The sequence below is a fragment of the Eublepharis macularius genome, chromosome 6, assembly GCF_028583425.1.
Source record: "Eublepharis macularius isolate TG4126 chromosome 6, MPM_Emac_v1.0, whole genome shotgun sequence".
Classification (NCBI taxonomy): Eukaryota; Metazoa; Chordata; class Lepidosauria; order Squamata; family Eublepharidae; genus Eublepharis; species Eublepharis macularius.
Window position 1 is genome coordinate 1534869 of NC_072795.1, and position 17466 is coordinate 1552334.

The following is a 17466-nucleotide window of genomic DNA, read 5'->3' on the forward strand; positions in this document are numbered from 1 at the left end:
ATATATGCTCCAAATGGGGTGAAGGAAGAGTTCTTTAAAGAAATTATCGCAAGATTGGATCAACCTGTATACGACCAGATGTTACTGACTGGAGATTTTAATGCTGTAGTGGACTTGAAATTGGACAGGAAATCTGATCAGACTAAAATTAAGTCAGGGAAATTGCCGAAATCCTTTTTTGAATTGATTAAACAAGAGAGCCTAGAGGATATTTGGAGGAGAAGAAATGAGAAGGTAAGAGATTATACGTACTTTTCATCAAGACATCAGTCCTTTTCAAGGATTGATATGATTTGGGCAACTAAAGATATATCAATTTGGACTAAAGACATTGATATCTTGCCGAGAACAAGATCAGATTGCATTCCTTTATTATGGACAGTGGTAACGGGGAGGAAAAAATGGAAATGGAGATTAAATGAGGATCTTTTGCAAATACAAGAAAACGTAGAGTTTTTGCAAAAAGAAACTTATCACTATATTCAGAGCAATTTAAATCAACAAGTTCGAACCAGCGAAGTTTGGGATGCATATAAAGCAGTAATGAGAGCTTTACTTATGGACTTAAATGCGAGAGATAAGAAAAAAAAGAGAGAGAGAGAGGAGAACTTAAAGGAAAAGGTAAATTTTTTGAAAAAGAAGCCAGGGAAAAAGAAAATACAACAAGAAGTTAAAATATTACAAGAACAAGTGAGGGCCATGGAAAATAAAGAGTTGGAATGGAAGTTGAAAATATTAAAACAGAAAACATTTGAAGGAGCCAATAAACCAGGGAAATATTTGGCGTGGCAACTGAAGAAGAGAAGGGAGAAGATTATAAATAAGATAATAGATGACGGGAAGGAACTGACTCAACGACGACAAATAGAAAGAGCTTTCTATAAATATTATGCTAAATTATATCAAGAAAAGAAGGTGGACAGGAAGGAAGTGGATCGATATTTGCAGCTGGTGAATTTACCAACAGTGCCCATAGATATAAAGGAGAAATTAAATGCAGAGATAACAGAAGAGGAAATTGCAAAAGCGATTGAAACAATGAAATTAGGTAAAGCACCAGGTCCTGATGGTAGAACGGCCAAGTTCTACAAAAAATTGAAATTTGACTTAGTGAAGATGTTACAGAAAGCGATGAATGGAATTTTGAAGGGAGAGGAGATTCCTAATACATGGAAAGAAGCTTCTATATCATTGATACCTAAAGAACAACAAGATTTGGAGAACGTAAAGAACTATAGGCCAATTTCCTTGTTAAATAATGATTACAAAATATTTGCAAAAATTCTAGCAGAAAGGCTCAAAACATGGCTAATACAATATGTAGATGAGGAACAAGTGGGTTTTTTGCCAAACAGACAAATAAAGGACAATTTAAGGATGGTATTAGATGCAGTGGAATACTATGATAAACATCCAGAAAAAGAAGTGGCTTTATTTTTTGTAGATGCAGAAAAGGCCTTTGACAATTTGAACTGGCAGTTTATGTTAGCAATGATGGAGAAGATGGACATGGGACAAAACTTTGTGCAAGCGGTAACAGCGATTTATAATGATCAGAGAGCAACAATATTGGTAAATGATGGGACAACAGAGAAAATTGATGTAAGGAAAGGTACGAGACAAGGCTGTCCGCTCTCACCACTGCTATTTGTTAAGACATTGGAGGTATTACTGAGACAAATGAGGGAAGATAAAGAAATCAGAGGCCTACGAACAAAGGGCTTTTCATATAAGTTAAGGGCATTTGCAGACGATGTTATGTTTATTGTGGAAGACCCATTGCAAACTATGCCCAAGTTGTTAGAAAAAATAAAGGAGTTTGGAGAACTAGCAGGTTTCTACTTAAATAAGAGTAAATCTAAATTAATCTGCAAAAACATGACAAAAAGGAACCAACAACAGTTGATGGAAGAAACAGGTTGTGAGGCAGTTCCAAAAACAAAGTACCTGGAAATTGAGATAACATCTAAAAACACAGACTTGTTTAAAAACAACTATGAAAAGCTATGGCAACAAATAGAAAAGGACATGTTGAAATGGAATAAACTGAGTTTGTCATGGATGGGATGTATAGCGGTAATTAAAATGAATGTATTGCCGAGAATGATGTTTTTACTACAAACTATTCCAATAGTAAAAGACAAAAAGCAATTTGACAAGTGGCAAAGAAAGATATCAGAATTTGTCTGGGCTGGAAAGAAACCTAGAGTTAAAATGAAAGTGCTTCAAGATTTAAGAGAGAGAGGCGGTATGCAGTTACCAAATCTACAACTATATCATGATGCAGTGTGTTTCACGTGGCTTAGAGACTGGGTAGTTTTGAAGAATCATAAAACTTTAGCACTAGAAGGACATAATAAAGTCTACGGATGGCACGCTTACCTATGGTATAATAAGGCTAAAGTAGACTCAATGTTTCAGCACCACTATGTGAGATGGAGCCTCCTTAATATTTGGACAAAATACAAGAAATATATAAGTGAAGAAACCCCACTATGGATTGTACCAGCAGAAGTTGTGAATCCAAAAACTGAACTGAAAGGACGAGATTGGTTAATGTATAAAGAAATCCTGAAGGCAAACTATTTGATCAAACCGAATGAAGAGCTATCCTTTAGATATGGGCGGTTCCAGTATATGCAAATTAAAGGCTTATATGAAACTGATCGTAAAAAAACAGGATTTAGAGCTAAAAATTCAGAATTGGAAGAGTTATTGCTAGAAGGAGACAGAAAATTGATTACAAAATTATACAAGCTGCTTTTAAAATGGTATACAGAAGATGAATCAGTTAAAGTTCAAATGATCAAATGGGCAAAAAATTGTAACAGGGAAATTACGATGGAGGCATGGGAATATCTTTGGAAGAGTACCTTAAAAATATCAGCATGCACGACAGTGAGAGAAAATATATACAAAATGATGTATAGATGGTACTGAACTCCGAAAACGTTAGCGTTTAGTAATAATCAAATGTCAGATAAGTGCTAGAAATGTAAACAACATAAGGGTTCATTTTATCATATGTGGTGGACCTGTGACAAAGCTAAGGCTTATTGGGCAAAAATTGTAGAGATAATGTCAGAGATTTTACAGAAAAAGATCAATCAAAATCCAGAAATGTTATTGCTATGTTTGAATTTAGAGAAGTATGATTGTAAAGATAGAATAATGATATTTTATATGGTAACGGCAGCCAGAATACTTTATGCACAGTACTGGAAGAAAGAAGAGACACCCAAAATGGAAGACTGGATCCAGAAAGTTCTTGTGATGGTGGAAATGGACAAGCTGACGAGATGTTTGAAGGAGGAAGAACCAAATGACTTTTTGGGGGTCTGGGAGAAGTTTAAAAACTAGAGAAAAATTGGGATTTAAGGGGGAAGCTGTGGTCTTTTGAAAACATTTGAGTTGTTAAGAATAGAAAATGTCTTTACTTATAGATGGACAATTGGGTAAGAATTATTAAATAGAGTTAATAGAAAGTCTAATGAGTTATATGTTAATAATTAGAATGGAGAGGGATATCAGGATCAGGGGGACGTCAAAAGCTGCTGGAAGTCAATCAGGATAAAGGGGTTAGGGAGGGGGTGGGTAAATGTAGGGTAGTTTACTGGTGTTAATTAAGATATTTTATAATGTTGAAATTAACGATGAATTGTTGTAATTATACATGTATCCATCTAATAAAAATTTATAAAAAAGAAAAAAAAGAAATGACAATAGGTGTCATTCATAGCAGAACAAATGAGTTTGCTTGTTACCAAAACTTCAGTGAAGGTGCCTTTGTGAGTTATTGAAGGCAACATTAATTTAACTAAACACTTAATAGCCCCCTCCTTTTTTCCAATACCTACTTTAATCACTGCTCAGAAACCCAAAGCGCATGCAAATATACTTTGGGGTGCCTTTTTATTATTTATTTTCTTTGTGTATATCCCACCTTTCCTTGTGGTTTTCCTGGCCCCAACCCCTCTAATCACTTCAGCCTCCTGACTGCCTTTGGAGTGAATCATTTCTAGGTTTCAAATGTGAGTGTCTGGCCTGGTCTCTGGGGGGTTACACAGAAATCGCTTAGGCTGGGTACCTTCTACTGGAAGTTTTGTCGGTTCTGTAGATGGTGTCGGTGTCGAGGTGGAACTGGAGGCAGCTGGAAGATGGAACAAAGTGTCACAAAGCGAGAGAAACTTGGTCCACTGAGTCCTTGGCCAAATCATACATCCCTACGTCTATCTCCAGGACACTTTTCTATAGTTTTTAGGCAGAAGTCCGTTTTCCACCCAATACTTGACTGAAAAGCAACTTTGGGTCCCTCTTATGCTGTGTGTGACCCTAGAGAATGCTGCTGGCGGTGGAGAGTGCCCTCAAGTCATAGCTGACTTATGGTGACCCCTGGTGGGATTTTCATGGCAAGAGACTAAGAGAGGTGCTTTGCCATTTGCCTGCCTCTGCAACCCTGGTCTTCGCTGGAGGCCTTCCATCTAATTACTAACCGAGGCTGACCCTGCTTAGCTTCTGAGATCTGACGAGATCAGAATGCTGGTAATGTGAGAGAAATCGAGGCACAAATTCTCCCTTGCATTTCCGTCCTTGAAGGAGGCTGTTTGTGAGCAGAGGATGTGTCCTCTCCTACAGAAGGGCCCCAGCAAGGCTATCACCTGTTCCTACTGTTAAGGTTGCAAACCTATGATATATTTACACTGGAGGGGGGGAAAGCCAGTTTGGTGTAATGGGTAAGAGTGCAGGACTCTTATCTGGAGAGCCGGGTTTGATTCCCCACTCCTCCACTTGAAGCCAGCTGGGTGACCTTGGGTCAGTCACAGCTCTCTCAGAGCTCTCTCAGCCCCACCCACCTCACAGGGTGTTTTGTTGTGGGGATAATAATGACATACTTTGTAAACCGCTTTGAGTGGGTCTTAAGTCATCCTGAAGGGCGATATATAAATCGAATGTTTTTACTATTATTATTAAAATGGAAAAGAGCAGGACTGTGATTTGGAGGCTTGTGTCCTTGATACGTTTAAGTCCACTCATAAAAGAGGACAAAAACATTTCCATCAGGTCAACGTAACTGCTCTGTGGTGATGAGCACCCTAATTCTATGCATGTTTGTTCACATGTTGGGATTGTATGCCAGTCTATTGACATGAAATAAATAAATAAAAACAACGTTCAATTTCTATACCACCCTCCAGGTCAACTTAACGCCCACTCAGATCAGTTTACAAAGTGTGTTGTTATTATCCTCACAACAAACACCCTGTGAGGTAGGTGTGGCTGAGAGAGCTCTGGAAGAGCTGTGACTGACCCAAGGTCACCCAGCTGGCTTCAAATGGAGGAGTGGGGGATCAAACCCAGTTCTCCAGAATATAATTCTGCCACTCTTAACCACTGCACGAAACTGGCACTCAAACTGGCAAATATTGTCACCTGACTGCCTGCTGTTTGACTATGCTTAAGGTTGTCAGATATTCCACAATGCCTAGAATGATCCCGTAGAAGGTTTGGAGACATGCTGTAGAATATTATGGGCATGATTCCCCACGAAGTTCTCTGATGGAAGCCAAACTGAAACAAACGGGCACCATCCAACAGAAAACGGAAGCTCATGCGCCACTCAGTTTCCTTCCTTTCAGTGGGAATTGTGATGGTACACCTCCCGGTGGCCCCGGCCATAGCAATCTTATTTCTGGTTGATTTACTTAGTATTATTGGAAGTTGCAAGCCACTCTACCGCCCACACCATTTCCACTCACCACACGTGGTATCCTTCCACCAGTCGCCAAGATTCACACCGCCAAGCTCACAAGCGGCGGCGTACGCGCCCAAACTTTTGCAGAGCTGCCCGTTGTGTCCCTCCATGGCGCACTGGTCATAGACGCAGCTTTCAAAGTACAGCTGAGGGGGGATGTTCCAGTGGCAGGCTGCAAAAGGCCCCGTGGAGGACAGAATCACCTTGCAGAGCTCCTGGAAGACAAGCTCCTGCGTGGAGTTGCAGGGCGGAGGGGCCGGGCCAGGGGGATCGCACCTGGGAGAGGAAGGAATACAAAACAAAGCACCTTCAGCTCTGGAGAGTGCTGAGAAACGACACGTCTTATTTCAATGTTTCATCCTGTGTTAATGTAACCCATGTCATTTCCTCTTTTGACACTGTATTTCTATTAAGAGGCTGGAAGTTGGAGCCTAGGGAGCAAAAGGTCACACAGCATGGACAGTTTGTAAAGTTGCTCCTATATTACCAAGTGCCTCATGTTCTCTACCAGCCTGCATTAAGCTACAAAACGGACTGGGGGCGAGACAGTGAACCACAGAGAGAGCCCCTATGGAGAGCCAAACGAGAAGTTTCCAGGAGCGGAATGGCTAGCCTACTTGGGCCGTAGATTTAAGACTCCTCACTCAGGGCCTTTCATAGCCAAATTGAGAAGACTGGACACTATACGTGTGAGAGCAATGGAACCTTGGGATCTAGGAGAGGAAAACCAGAGCTTTCCCAAGAAGATAGAAATTGACAAACAGTATTTGGCAACGGGCCTGGGACATCCTGCCGCACTTACGTCCAGTGGTCATCCATCACCCTCCAGCTGTTGCCGAAGGCATTGGGGTCATGTTCCAAGGTGCCGTCCGGCCGTCGGAAATCGTCCAGCTGGCTTCCGGAGTAGGTGCCGCACAGCCCGCACAGGTGACCCTTGTGCCTTTCGTCCACCTGGACAAATAGCTCTTGGTCACCATCAAACTTCACCAGGAGGCCAAGGGGGCTGCGGACGACCACATAAGGAGGTCTCTCCTCAACTACTGTCCCCAGATGCAAGCTCACAGGGATGCTGACTCTCACGCCATTCACCTTGAGAAAGGGGGAGAAAAGGGACTCGGTCAACTGCAGAGCAGAAATGATGACCCAACAGGGCACTAGCTGTGGGCTTCATGTTACTGGAGCAAAACACATAGCAGTCAGCTTGCATGGGCAGACACAAACATCAGTGATCCCCCAAAATCACATGGCCACCTTCCTATGGCTCTCCAGTGTCATACTTACATAGACCTCCCTGTTCTTTCTCAGATCAATATGCAGGTTCTGAAAGGAGACAGCCACCGAGTTGAGAGCTGTCCAGGCTGCACTCCAACGATATTCATTCCTGGTCGTCACAGAAAAGTGCTGAGAGGAGTTTGCACAGGTCTCCACTGCTGTGTAGTTGCACCCGCCCTGGAAATGGTACAGCTTCCCATCAAAGGTGATGTAGTGCGGGTCCCCGTAGATGTGGCAGTGGGCCGTGTTTGGTGGGTAGCAGCTCTGGATCCCGTTCTGCACCTTGCAGATTTGTTCTGGTGGGCAGGTCTCATTGCCACAAATTAAATTACCATTTCCTGCGCAGCGGCAGCGACCCAGGCAGTCCTGTATCCAGAAGGTTTCCCCTTTCTTGGGAGACAGGCGACAAACAAGGATTAGACACGTGGATCACCTCTACGAGCGACAAAGAATGCGACCCTTTAAACACTAAATATTCTGAAACACGCACAGGTACAAACCTCATAATACTTGTCTTCCACCAGGCAGCCGCAGTCTGCCACAGACACACAGTCTCCCCCGCTAAGAACGAACCCTTCACGGCACTCGCAGTCTTCCACGCAAGGCTTGCTGCAGTTCTTTGGGGCCAGCGGGTTGGAACATGTTGCCGGACAAGCGCTGGCACACGAGTTGTAATAACTATTGGAAGGGCAGGGAATCGCTGGAAAGCAAACCGAGAGCCATGGTCACTTTAGGCAGCCCTAGCTGCGTCCCCAAGGTGTATTTATTTCTGTATTAGGAGTATACTGTGATTTTTCCATCACAAAGTCCTCAAAGGGGCTTGTGGTATTTTAAAAAACACTGTATCTTCTTCCCCCCTCCTCTCCCACTCCCAATATGTCAGTTCTTGTCCTTGCCTGCAATCTCAGCAAGGCGACGTTTGGAAGTCCATGCCACCTCTAAGTGTAATAGAGACCTGAAGTCTCAGGTCAAACCATTATCTTCTGTCAGACAGCCTTCTGTCTATCAGCCCACCTCTGTCTGTTTGCTAAAAGAAGAGCTCAGCCCTGATCCTTGCCCCCAAAGACAGCAGGGATTAAACCTGTGCTACATGCAAACCTTGGGCTCTACACCACTGGCCTATGAAGGCTCTGCATACATTCTGCTCATTCTCTCAAATAAGGTGGATTGCAAGAGACATCTTCACAGTATCTTTGGTTTTTCACCATCAGAGCTGTGATAGAATGCTGGCAGAATAGCTAGGAAAGAGACAATAACTAGAAGTAAGGCTTGAGCTGCCTACTCTGAACAGACATAGTGTTCTCCCTTCCACTGGCAAGAAGGAGGGCTGTTGTGGAGAGCCACCCCAACACTTTTACAGACAAGGCTTAGGTTTGTCCATGAAAACTTTGTATCGGTATTTCTCCGAAACAACATCTCCATCCCATCCATAACCACTTTCTGGAGAGATACTCACGGCAGAAAGTGGCATTCCTCCAGCTGGGAAGGGTCACCCCAGCTCTTTGACACGCGTCTGCGTAGGTCCCCAGAGCACTGCAGAGAGTCTGATGGCTGCCATGCAAGGCACACAGGTCAAAGACGCAGCTCTCGAAAAAGCTCTCTGGATTGATCACAGTGTGGCAGGCTGCAAAAGGCGCTTCAGTGCTCGTTAGCAGTCCGCAGAAGGCGTCTGTCTTGTAGACGTCCTCTTGCTGTGTGGTGCAGGGAGGCACCGTCTCTGGAGAGTCGCAATACGGATCATCGTATTCCGCATCTGCAATTTTCCAGCTCTTTCCCAGCTCATTGGAATTCTTGGCTTGCCGCCCGTCGGGCATCATGTAGTCATCCTGCCTGCGAGCGTTGAAGTTCCCGCACATGCCGCAAGTCAGGTTGGTGTAGGTGGTGGGCACCCGTATTTCCACTGAGTGATCCGTGTCGTAGGAGACGGTCAACCGGAAGTCCGTCTCCAGAATAACGTAGCGTCCGCTCCTGCTCACGGCCACTGAGCCATTAGCCGTGCTGACTGGAAGGGTTGTCCACAGCTTGTTGACCTAAAGGCAGAACCAACCATTAGAAACAGAGCAAGGCTGGAATCCCTGTAGGTATCGGCGAAGCAGTGACATTGGGTCCGCGTGCGAAATCTGCCTGGCAGTTCTTGCTGACAACCCCCAAGAGAGATTTTATCATTTTGTTGATTTTATTTACTTAATTTATAAACCCCCTTTCTCACTGAGACTCAGGGTGGATTACACAGTCTAAGTCCCTTAGATTAGGGGCTGGGACACTGAATAAGCTCGTCAATAGGATAAGGCAGCAGAAATCTGATGCAGAGCTGCAAAAAAACGCTGAAAGGACGTATAAGCAGATTGACGTGACATATTAAGCAATAGATGTTAAGCAAACTGAGGAAAAGAGTGATCAAATGAAGGCGAGAAGCTGATGGCTCTGTTGGTACAGAAACCCTAAACTGTGTGGTTCCAGAGCACCACCTTGAGCGCCTAGACCCTGGACTGTTGAGGACTGAAAATAACTCTTTTTTGTTCAGTGCACAGGGGAGCTGCCTGGCCAGACCTAATCTCTTTTGGACAAAGGATCAACCGGTTTGGGCCAGACCTACATTTTGTCATGGAACTAGAGAGGCATTCCTAGGGTGGAACCACACTGTAATAATTCTCTGATTGGTAGCTGTAGCCTCTGACATCAAAGATGGAGCTTTACCACCCTATCGGCTAGGCTCTCTGGTCAATCTTATATAGAGGGCTGAGTTAGGTCAGTTTCCATTGCCCAGAAATATCTGGGAGGTCTGGACGTCTCTTTGTCCCCACTTCGGAACTGTGTGACCTCAGGAGACTCCAGAAGTTGGCCAGGGGCTAAGGACTCTTCTATTATATCCTTACTGCTAGTACTCTCTACCTGCTCTCAGGAACCAGCTACAATCTAGGTAAAGCATACTTAGCTGAGTTAGACCAACTTGATAAGCTTTTATTTGTGAGGCTATGTGCTCTGTGACAGGCTACTCCTTCTCCGTTTTGTGTTTTATCCCCTTTCCTTCCCCTTTCGAATCCAACCATCATCTCCCCTCTTTTTTCTATAATAAGCCTGGTTGCAATTCAAAGAGCCTAAAAGTACTGAATAATATTGTCTTTCCTGTCAAAGAAACAGGAGCATGTGGAGAAAACAGCCTGACAAGTTGCAGGGGAATTTGGAGAGAAAACCACTGCAGTTTCTCAACACTTTTATTGTTACTGAGCAGTGAAGACAGAGGAGAAGGCACCCGCGTTGAGCCCAAATCGCCCTCCATAGAGAATCCCGCCACTTACCAGTATGTGACTTGGCCGGTTTTTGAGGATCTCTATGTGCTGCCCGTAAACCTCCACCAAGACCCTTTGGACGTAAGACACCGAGGGGTTCCCGCGATTCTCATTTTTCGCCTCGATGTTGAAGTAGGGCAGCCTGGTGGAGTTGGCGCACACCTTTGCCAGGGTGTAGGTGCAGGTGCCCATGAAGTGGTGGGTCACTTTGTCAAAGGTGTTGTAATGAGGGTCATTGTGTACTCGGCAGATCCCGAAAGTCTCAAGGTAGCAGCCTGGAACACCGTTCTGAATCCCGCAGAAGGTATTTTTGGGGCAGGACGCTCTGAAGCACTCCAGGTTGCTGCCTCGACTGGGGCACTTGCATTTGAAGGAGCAGGTGTCGTCAGTCCAGAATTCCGAGCCCAATGGATAGTGTTTGCCCTCGTGCCAGCATCCGCAGAGCCGGCTTGGAACGCACTTGCCGTTGTTGAGAAGGAAGCCACTGTCACAGGCGCACCCCTCCACGCACGGCAGGCTGCAGGTGGAGGGAGCAGTGGGCTCCACGCAAGTGGCAGGACAGGCGATTGCGCAGGATTCATAGTGGCTGTTGGGAGGGCAGGAGATGGCTGTGGAAAGGAAGCGGATCTGTGTGAGGTCTCAGGAAACTGTCCATCATTCCCAAAGACCGACCCATTCCCCCATCCCTCTCTTCGAGGGTCAAAGTGCTTGCTGAGTCTGAGGGCTGCTTCCCACATTACAGGCTTCAAGGGTTCGTATCAGGCATGAAGTGGGAATGCAAGACACTCGAGCATCGTCCGAGAATGCTAATAAGGGAACTGAGATGGGCCCCAGTTCCCTGTTGCCTCAGGGACAAATGCAGAGTAAGCTGAACCATATCTGTACCTTGCGGGGCAAGATGTAAGAATAATTTTGGGGTAGACACTTGGGTACCAGATTCCGATCCATCCCTTCCCCTGCCTCAGCCAGTTTAGTGTCACTGAAGTTTCTTCTGCTGAAAGATCTGACGCTACCAGGGATGAATAAGGAGCAGACTGGCATCAGAGTGCCAAGCAGCCAGTCCTCTTTTTAAGTGATGACGTGCCTGACGGCAAATGAACATCACGCCTTTCCACTCGCTCTCAAGTGCTATGGAGACTGGAAGGTGGATCCCCATTGCTGGGCAGCGGCATCCGCTTCTTTGCTCAGAAGGAACGCTGTTGAGCCTTACAGCAGTCAATCCATCCCAAATCCCCAAGGGAGAATTTTAACGGGGCAAAGAACTTTTGAAATGTGCCTCCATGTTCTTCTCAGCCCTGGTTTAAACCTCTCTGGCTTACACAAGTATTTGACAGGCCCTTTTGCTTGGGTGGCTGGGGGACAACCTTGATGAAAAGCACCTGCCCCTCTCAACTATCTTGGCTCAGCTTGGCTTCCTCCCTGTCCCATCTGTATAGCCCCTTCTGTCAACAATGCCTCTGCGCTGGCGGTTCCTCGGAACTTACGACAGAAAGTTTCATTCCTCCAGGATTCGACACGGACCCCCAGTGACCGGCAGGCGTCTGCGTAGGACTGGAGACTCTTGCAAAGGGAATCACGATCCAGGTGCAGCTCGCACTGATCATAAATGCAGCTGCTAAAGTGTGTGACGGGGTCCAAGGTGCCGTGGCAATGTCTGAAGGGTCCTGCCGCATCCGTGATGAGTCCACAGAAGGTGCTGCTCTGGGCGACTTGCTTCTCGTCCTCAGTGCAGGCGGGATCGGAGCCTGTGCCTGAAGAACAACTGAGAGACAAAACTCCAGGTTGCTGGATGAATTGACCGTCAATGTGTTAAGAACAATACCGGCAGCTGCAAGGCATAGTACTGACCTGGTGAGGTTGGAAACTTGCCAGCTGTTCCCCAGGCTGGTGGAATCTGGCTCCAGCTCTCCACCAGGGTTCAGGAAATCATCTCGGGGGTTCCCATTGTAGTTCCCGCACAACCCGCAAACACGACCCTTGTAAGGACTTGGGAGCGTCACCTCCACTTGGTGGTCTCCGTCAAACTTGACTCTCAATCCGAAGTCTGTAGAGACCACCGTGTAGAAGCCGCTGGATGAGATCTGTACACCGTGAATCGGTGTGCTGGGCACAACTTTCCGTTTCCCGTTCACCTGGAGACAGAATCAGACATGGGCTTTGGATGGCTGTTGCTACCAATGTCATTGCGTGCCATTCATTCTCACCTACCTCCAACACTTACCTGCACTGCTCCCCCCTTCTCCAGCAGGATCCGCATCCCGTGCACATCCACAGCCACGCTTTGGACATAGGACACCCGTGTGTTTCCCCAGCGGTACTCGTTGGCTGCTTCCACATTGAAATAGGGCAGGGAAGTGTTCTGGTCACACAGCCGGGACAAGGTGTACGTGCAGTTGCCCATGAAGTGGTGGGTTTGCTTGTCAAAGGTGTAGTAATGTGGGTCTCCTGACACCGTACAGTATCCTGTGGGAGAGGAAGGAAGTCAGAGGAAGGCTCCAGCTGGCCGCTTTGCAAAGAAGAAGAAATCCAGTCTGTGGCTTGGCTAAACCTTTTTAGATCTCAACCCAACCCCTCACACCAGGCCTCCTTTGCAGTTCCAGACTTCCCTTGGAGAAGATCACTGAAGTCATCCTTTAAAAGCTTTAAAACAGGAGAACCTCTATCGTGAGAGTATCCGGCAGCCCCAGCAGTGGGAGGATGGTGGCATAATCGGGTAGGTGGGTGGCATAATCGGGACAGACTCTCTCTACCACTGCTACACCACTAACCATAGCATCCAAAACAGCTCGGATGGAAAGATGGTATATTGAACTTATTTGTCCCCGAAACCTTATACACCCCATGCCCTTGGGAAACTAAACGAATTTATAAAGGATGCTTTTTGTGGGGAAAAGGTCCAAGAACTGGAATTCCTCCCAAATCTCTTGGAAGAAATGGGATGCCTCACCTGTCGTCTAGCAGGACCATCAAGCCATTTCCTCGCCTGGGAGAGCCCCCCCCCTCCCCCCATGGGTTGCTTAGTCTTCATTGCTCAGCCCATGAATCTTGAAAGAGGGACTGAAAAGGACTGGGAAGCGCGATACCTGAGGATGCTGGGCATACTCACCCAAAGTGATTGGGGCAGAGGTGCTCGTGATGGGGGCAGGTGTGCTTGTGGTGGGGGTGGTAGTGGTGGTTGTCCCTGGTGGTGTGGCTTCTGTAGGAAAAGAACGGCATCTCCTCTTTTATTTGGGCTGATAGCACCCCCAGAGTCAGAGAAAACAACAACAGCACACATACTCACACACAGACACACTCTTCCAGAAAGAGTCTTTTCTCCACTCCCTAAAGGGGTTTGAGGTGAGGGCTGTGGCAGAAGATCCCCAGGGAAAGTGAATCCTTGAAGGCGTCTCTGTACCCTGCATGTTCAGGGTTGGTGCATGGCTGGTCTGTCCGGGGCTTGTTGGGCTCCCTTAAATTCCCTTAAGCTTAATCGAAGACCATCATGGGAACTCTGCCTGAACGACTACGGGAGCAATCCTGAGATGTGCCCCAGATATCTCCCTCCATCCCAACACTTGGAAAACTGCCACTGGGCTTTGAGCTACTTGTGGCTCCCATAGAGGCAGCTCTGAGGACTGGAGAATGTAGCAGGGACATCCCGTCATGGGCCACTGTGGAGCTGCCTTCCTGACAACCCGCTCCCACAAAGAGCAATCCCATCAGTATACTCCGAGTCTTACCTGAGCACCCGCTGGTGAAAGAGATGTCATCCACAGCAATATCACTGCGGAAGTCTTCCCCCCGCACGCCTTCCAGCAGGATCTGGGGAAAGAGAGTATTCCAGCAGAGCTGCATAGGAACGTGTGGCTTGTGCTACCACTTGTGAACAGCCTGCCCTAGTTTGCATTACCTGCACCCTTCCTCTGTGAGGCACGCTGACTTCCGCCTTCCGCCATCTGTCCCCTTGGTTGCCCATCTGAGACCAGATCAGAATGGGTGCTGAGCCACTGGACACCACATAAACACGCAGAGCCATCGTGCGAGCCACTCCATACATGTGATACCAGAAGCGGAAACAGTGGGGTCCATGGGAGGTGCACGTGGGGCTGACCAGGTGTGCCACGTCCCCTGGGTTGGCATCAGTGCCCTTCAGGTAGATGTAATACCCCCCTAAAATAGACCACAATGCTACTTAGGACACGCAGGGACACCTCACCCCCCATCATCTCTGGGCCGTAGGCTGGCAACATGACTCGGACACATACGGAACAGCCCTTTAGGAGCACGCCAAAAACTGCCGTTCTCTTGCTTTAGAAGTATTTAATTCTTCTGCATTGCCTAAGCCTTCTTAAGGTGAGATTTCCAAAGGCAGATTCTGCACTGAAACTACAGCCGGTCAGCCAGAGATCGGCTCAGCAGAGCAACGCAATGGTCAGCCTAAGGATCCAGCCCAGATTCAACGAGGGCCTAGAACTGAGGCAGGGGGGACAATGATGGGCCCCTTGCAGCTCTGCCTTTTGTTACTCTCTCCCTTCCCACTTGGTTTGAAATGTCCAGTCAGAGCACTGCTATTTTACAGAGGGGCCCGGCCTTTTTGCTGATGGGGCCCGAGCAGAAGGATTGCCCCTCAAGCCACAAGATGTTCTTCACCGCTTCCTCTCCTGGATATGACTCGATACCTCCTGTGGTGTGGTCGTAGGAGGGGCCCGTGGTGGACGAGGGTGTCGGGCCCTTTTGTCGTGTCCAGTCAAAGCTGTCGGAGTCCGACTGCGTCCAGGAGCAGAAGTCGACATCAAATGAGCAGGAGAAGTCGCATGTAGTCGGAGGCCCTGTCAGCGCAAGAGGAAAGAGATGGACATGTGTTCACAGCAACCTGATTCCTGATTGGTTGAGGCCTCTCCGAGGCAACATGGTGTGGTGCCGCTTTCTTTAAATGGTGGAACAGAAGAGGGCCCAATGCAGCCTCCCTCTGCCTCTTCCTGGGACTGAACAGCTACTGCTGCGCCATCACAGCCTGCCTGTTCCAGTGTTACTTGATTGTCTCTGTCTTCCACACTGTGGGAAGAACTCCATGTTCTGATTTGGTTGGCTAGTCTTCCTATCGAGCCCTCAGCCTGTGCTTCTCCGCCCCCCCTCCTGCTGCCTCCTCCAAGCTGGGCATGCCTTTCCCCCCCTCTCCCTGTGCTCTATAATGCCAAACTATTGGGTGAGGGGTGGCTCCAATTGCTTTGCAGCCCAGCACTTTTTACGGTCTCATTTCCAAAAAAGCAGACTTCTGTCCCCCAAGGATACCAGTCTGTCCTCAGCTGGATGGTTTCTTCAAGGTGTCACCCATCGCACCATTGCCCCTCTCCCACGTCTGCATCCATCACACGTGGGCCCCATCTCTGTATTACGGGGTCCGTCTTCATCTCGTTTACGTACCTGGCCAAGGAGTGGAAATGAAGGGCATGGAGGTCCCAGTGGAGGTGGAGGAAGGAGCTAATTAGAGAAGAAAATAGGAGTCAGTCATGTCTGATCTATCTTGCTGGCACGTTGCCATATCTGTTTTCCCGATGGGGAATAGCTTCAGGAGGCTCAACAAGAAATGCTTCTTTACAGAACACAAAAATTAAATCATGGGGTCCGTTGCCAGAGGATGTGGGGATGGCCACAAGGAAAATACTCATGCCAGATATGTAGGCAGACATATATGACAGGATTAGGCACAGGGCTAATTTTGAGGGGGAACGCGCAGGAACACAGTTCCGGTAATTCCCCAAAGAGGTCACATGTCAGGTGGCCCCACCCACCTGACTCTCGGCCATTTGGGGCCCATTTCAGCCTGGATTGGGGCCAAAACAGCCCGGATCGGGCCTCTGATGGGTGGTGGATCACTCTCCCGCTCAGCAGCAGCCTGATCCTGATCATTTTGGGCCCCTTTTTGGCCATTTCCAAACCCTTTTTGCCATTTTGGGCCCAATTTTGGCCCTGAATGGCCAGGATTGGGTCCAAAACAGCCTGAATAGGTGATGTCAGAGGGTGTGGCATATGCAAATCAGTTATGCTAATGACACATTTCTGGTGATGTCAAGGGGTGTGGCATATGCTAATGAGTTATGCTAATGAGTTCCTCCAGCTCTTTTTCTATGAAATGACTCCTGATTAGGCAAATGGGTGCAGGGTGGGTCCCTCAGAGGCTACTAGCCTTAGTCCCTAGAGGGAGCCTCCACCTTCCAAGGCGGTAAACCACTGGACACCAGAGCTAGGAGGCAACACTACCGGGAGGCCGTGGCCTCTCCATTTGCTTGTTTTTCGTGGCAGCTGGTTGGCCACAGTGTGGGAAGCAGGTTGCAGGCGGACCACTGGTCTGGTTGAGTGGGCTCTTCTCATGCTGTTAGCTCCTTATTTTCTTATGCAGGATATGCTACTTCAGCCTGTCAGGGTCCCTTTCCCAGGCATACTTTGGTTCCCCAAGGATGCTGGTCAGTCCACAGACTGAGGGAGTCTCTCAGAAATAACACCAGACCACTATCTCCCACCTCTGCATCCATTCCTCCTGGGGCCTCATCTCTGGATTACGCGGACTGTCTCTGTCTAGTGCACTTACCTGGCTGAGGAGTGGAAATGAAGGGCCTGGAGGGCTCGGTGGGGTGGAAGGAGCTAATTAGAAATGACAATAGGTGGACTTCTGGTTTGGTCTGATGGCGGACTGAAGTAGCCTAGGGAGCTGGGATATTCGAGCAACTGTTTTCAAGGCTAGAGAGGTGAATGACCACCCGCAGCCACTCACTTCAGGCAGAAGTGGGGCATGTAAGCTACGTAGTCCTGACAGTGTGAGATCTCGGCTGAGGGGGGGGTTCTGAATCAAGGATTCGCCCCCAGCCTTGAGGTCCCCTTGGAGAAGGATGAGCAAAGATCTCTGCAGACACTCAGAGTCACTAATCTGGCATAAGTCCGTCACGGCCAAGCTCTGTAACAGCTTAGAGGGAATTTTTGAACAAGGAGCAGCGATTAATCCCCGTAAAAAGACAATGGAAGGTAAAGATTTTTATCTGCGTTGACCAGAGGGATAGAGATAGAAGACGGAAGAGGGCGAGTTAAATTGGAGAAATTTGGGACAGTTTAAAACAAAAACGAAGGCGTAAATTAATAAAGAAGAATATTGTTGACATACCTGTGGTTTCGGAC

The 17466-nt window shown here is 47.5% G+C and overlaps 1 protein-coding gene across 1 annotated transcript in view; it reads right to left on the bottom strand.

The window, feature by feature from the left end:
* LOC129331947 (IgGFc-binding protein-like) overlaps positions 1 to 17466 on the bottom strand; it is a 127712-nt gene that overhangs the window by 73048 nt on the left and 37198 nt on the right. Inside the window, exons 22-36 of the mRNA XM_054982643.1 lie at positions 15721 to 15777; positions 14976 to 15125; positions 14207 to 14466; positions 14037 to 14118; positions 13421 to 13510; positions 12536 to 12777; positions 12163 to 12446; positions 11799 to 12076; positions 10324 to 10922; positions 8481 to 9054; positions 7525 to 7724; positions 7034 to 7414; positions 6555 to 6841; positions 5757 to 6028; positions 4088 to 4150 (exon numbers count right to left, since the gene is read on the bottom strand). Of these exons, the coding sequence (XP_054838618.1) occupies positions 4088 to 4150; positions 5757 to 6028; positions 6555 to 6841; positions 7034 to 7414; positions 7525 to 7724; positions 8481 to 9054; positions 10324 to 10922; positions 11799 to 12076; positions 12163 to 12446; positions 12536 to 12777; positions 13421 to 13510; positions 14037 to 14118; positions 14207 to 14466; positions 14976 to 15125; positions 15721 to 15777 (3819 nt within the window). The remainder of the gene's footprint in view (positions 1 to 4087; positions 4151 to 5756; positions 6029 to 6554; positions 6842 to 7033; positions 7415 to 7524; positions 7725 to 8480; positions 9055 to 10323; positions 10923 to 11798; positions 12077 to 12162; positions 12447 to 12535; positions 12778 to 13420; positions 13511 to 14036; positions 14119 to 14206; positions 14467 to 14975; positions 15126 to 15720; positions 15778 to 17466) is intronic.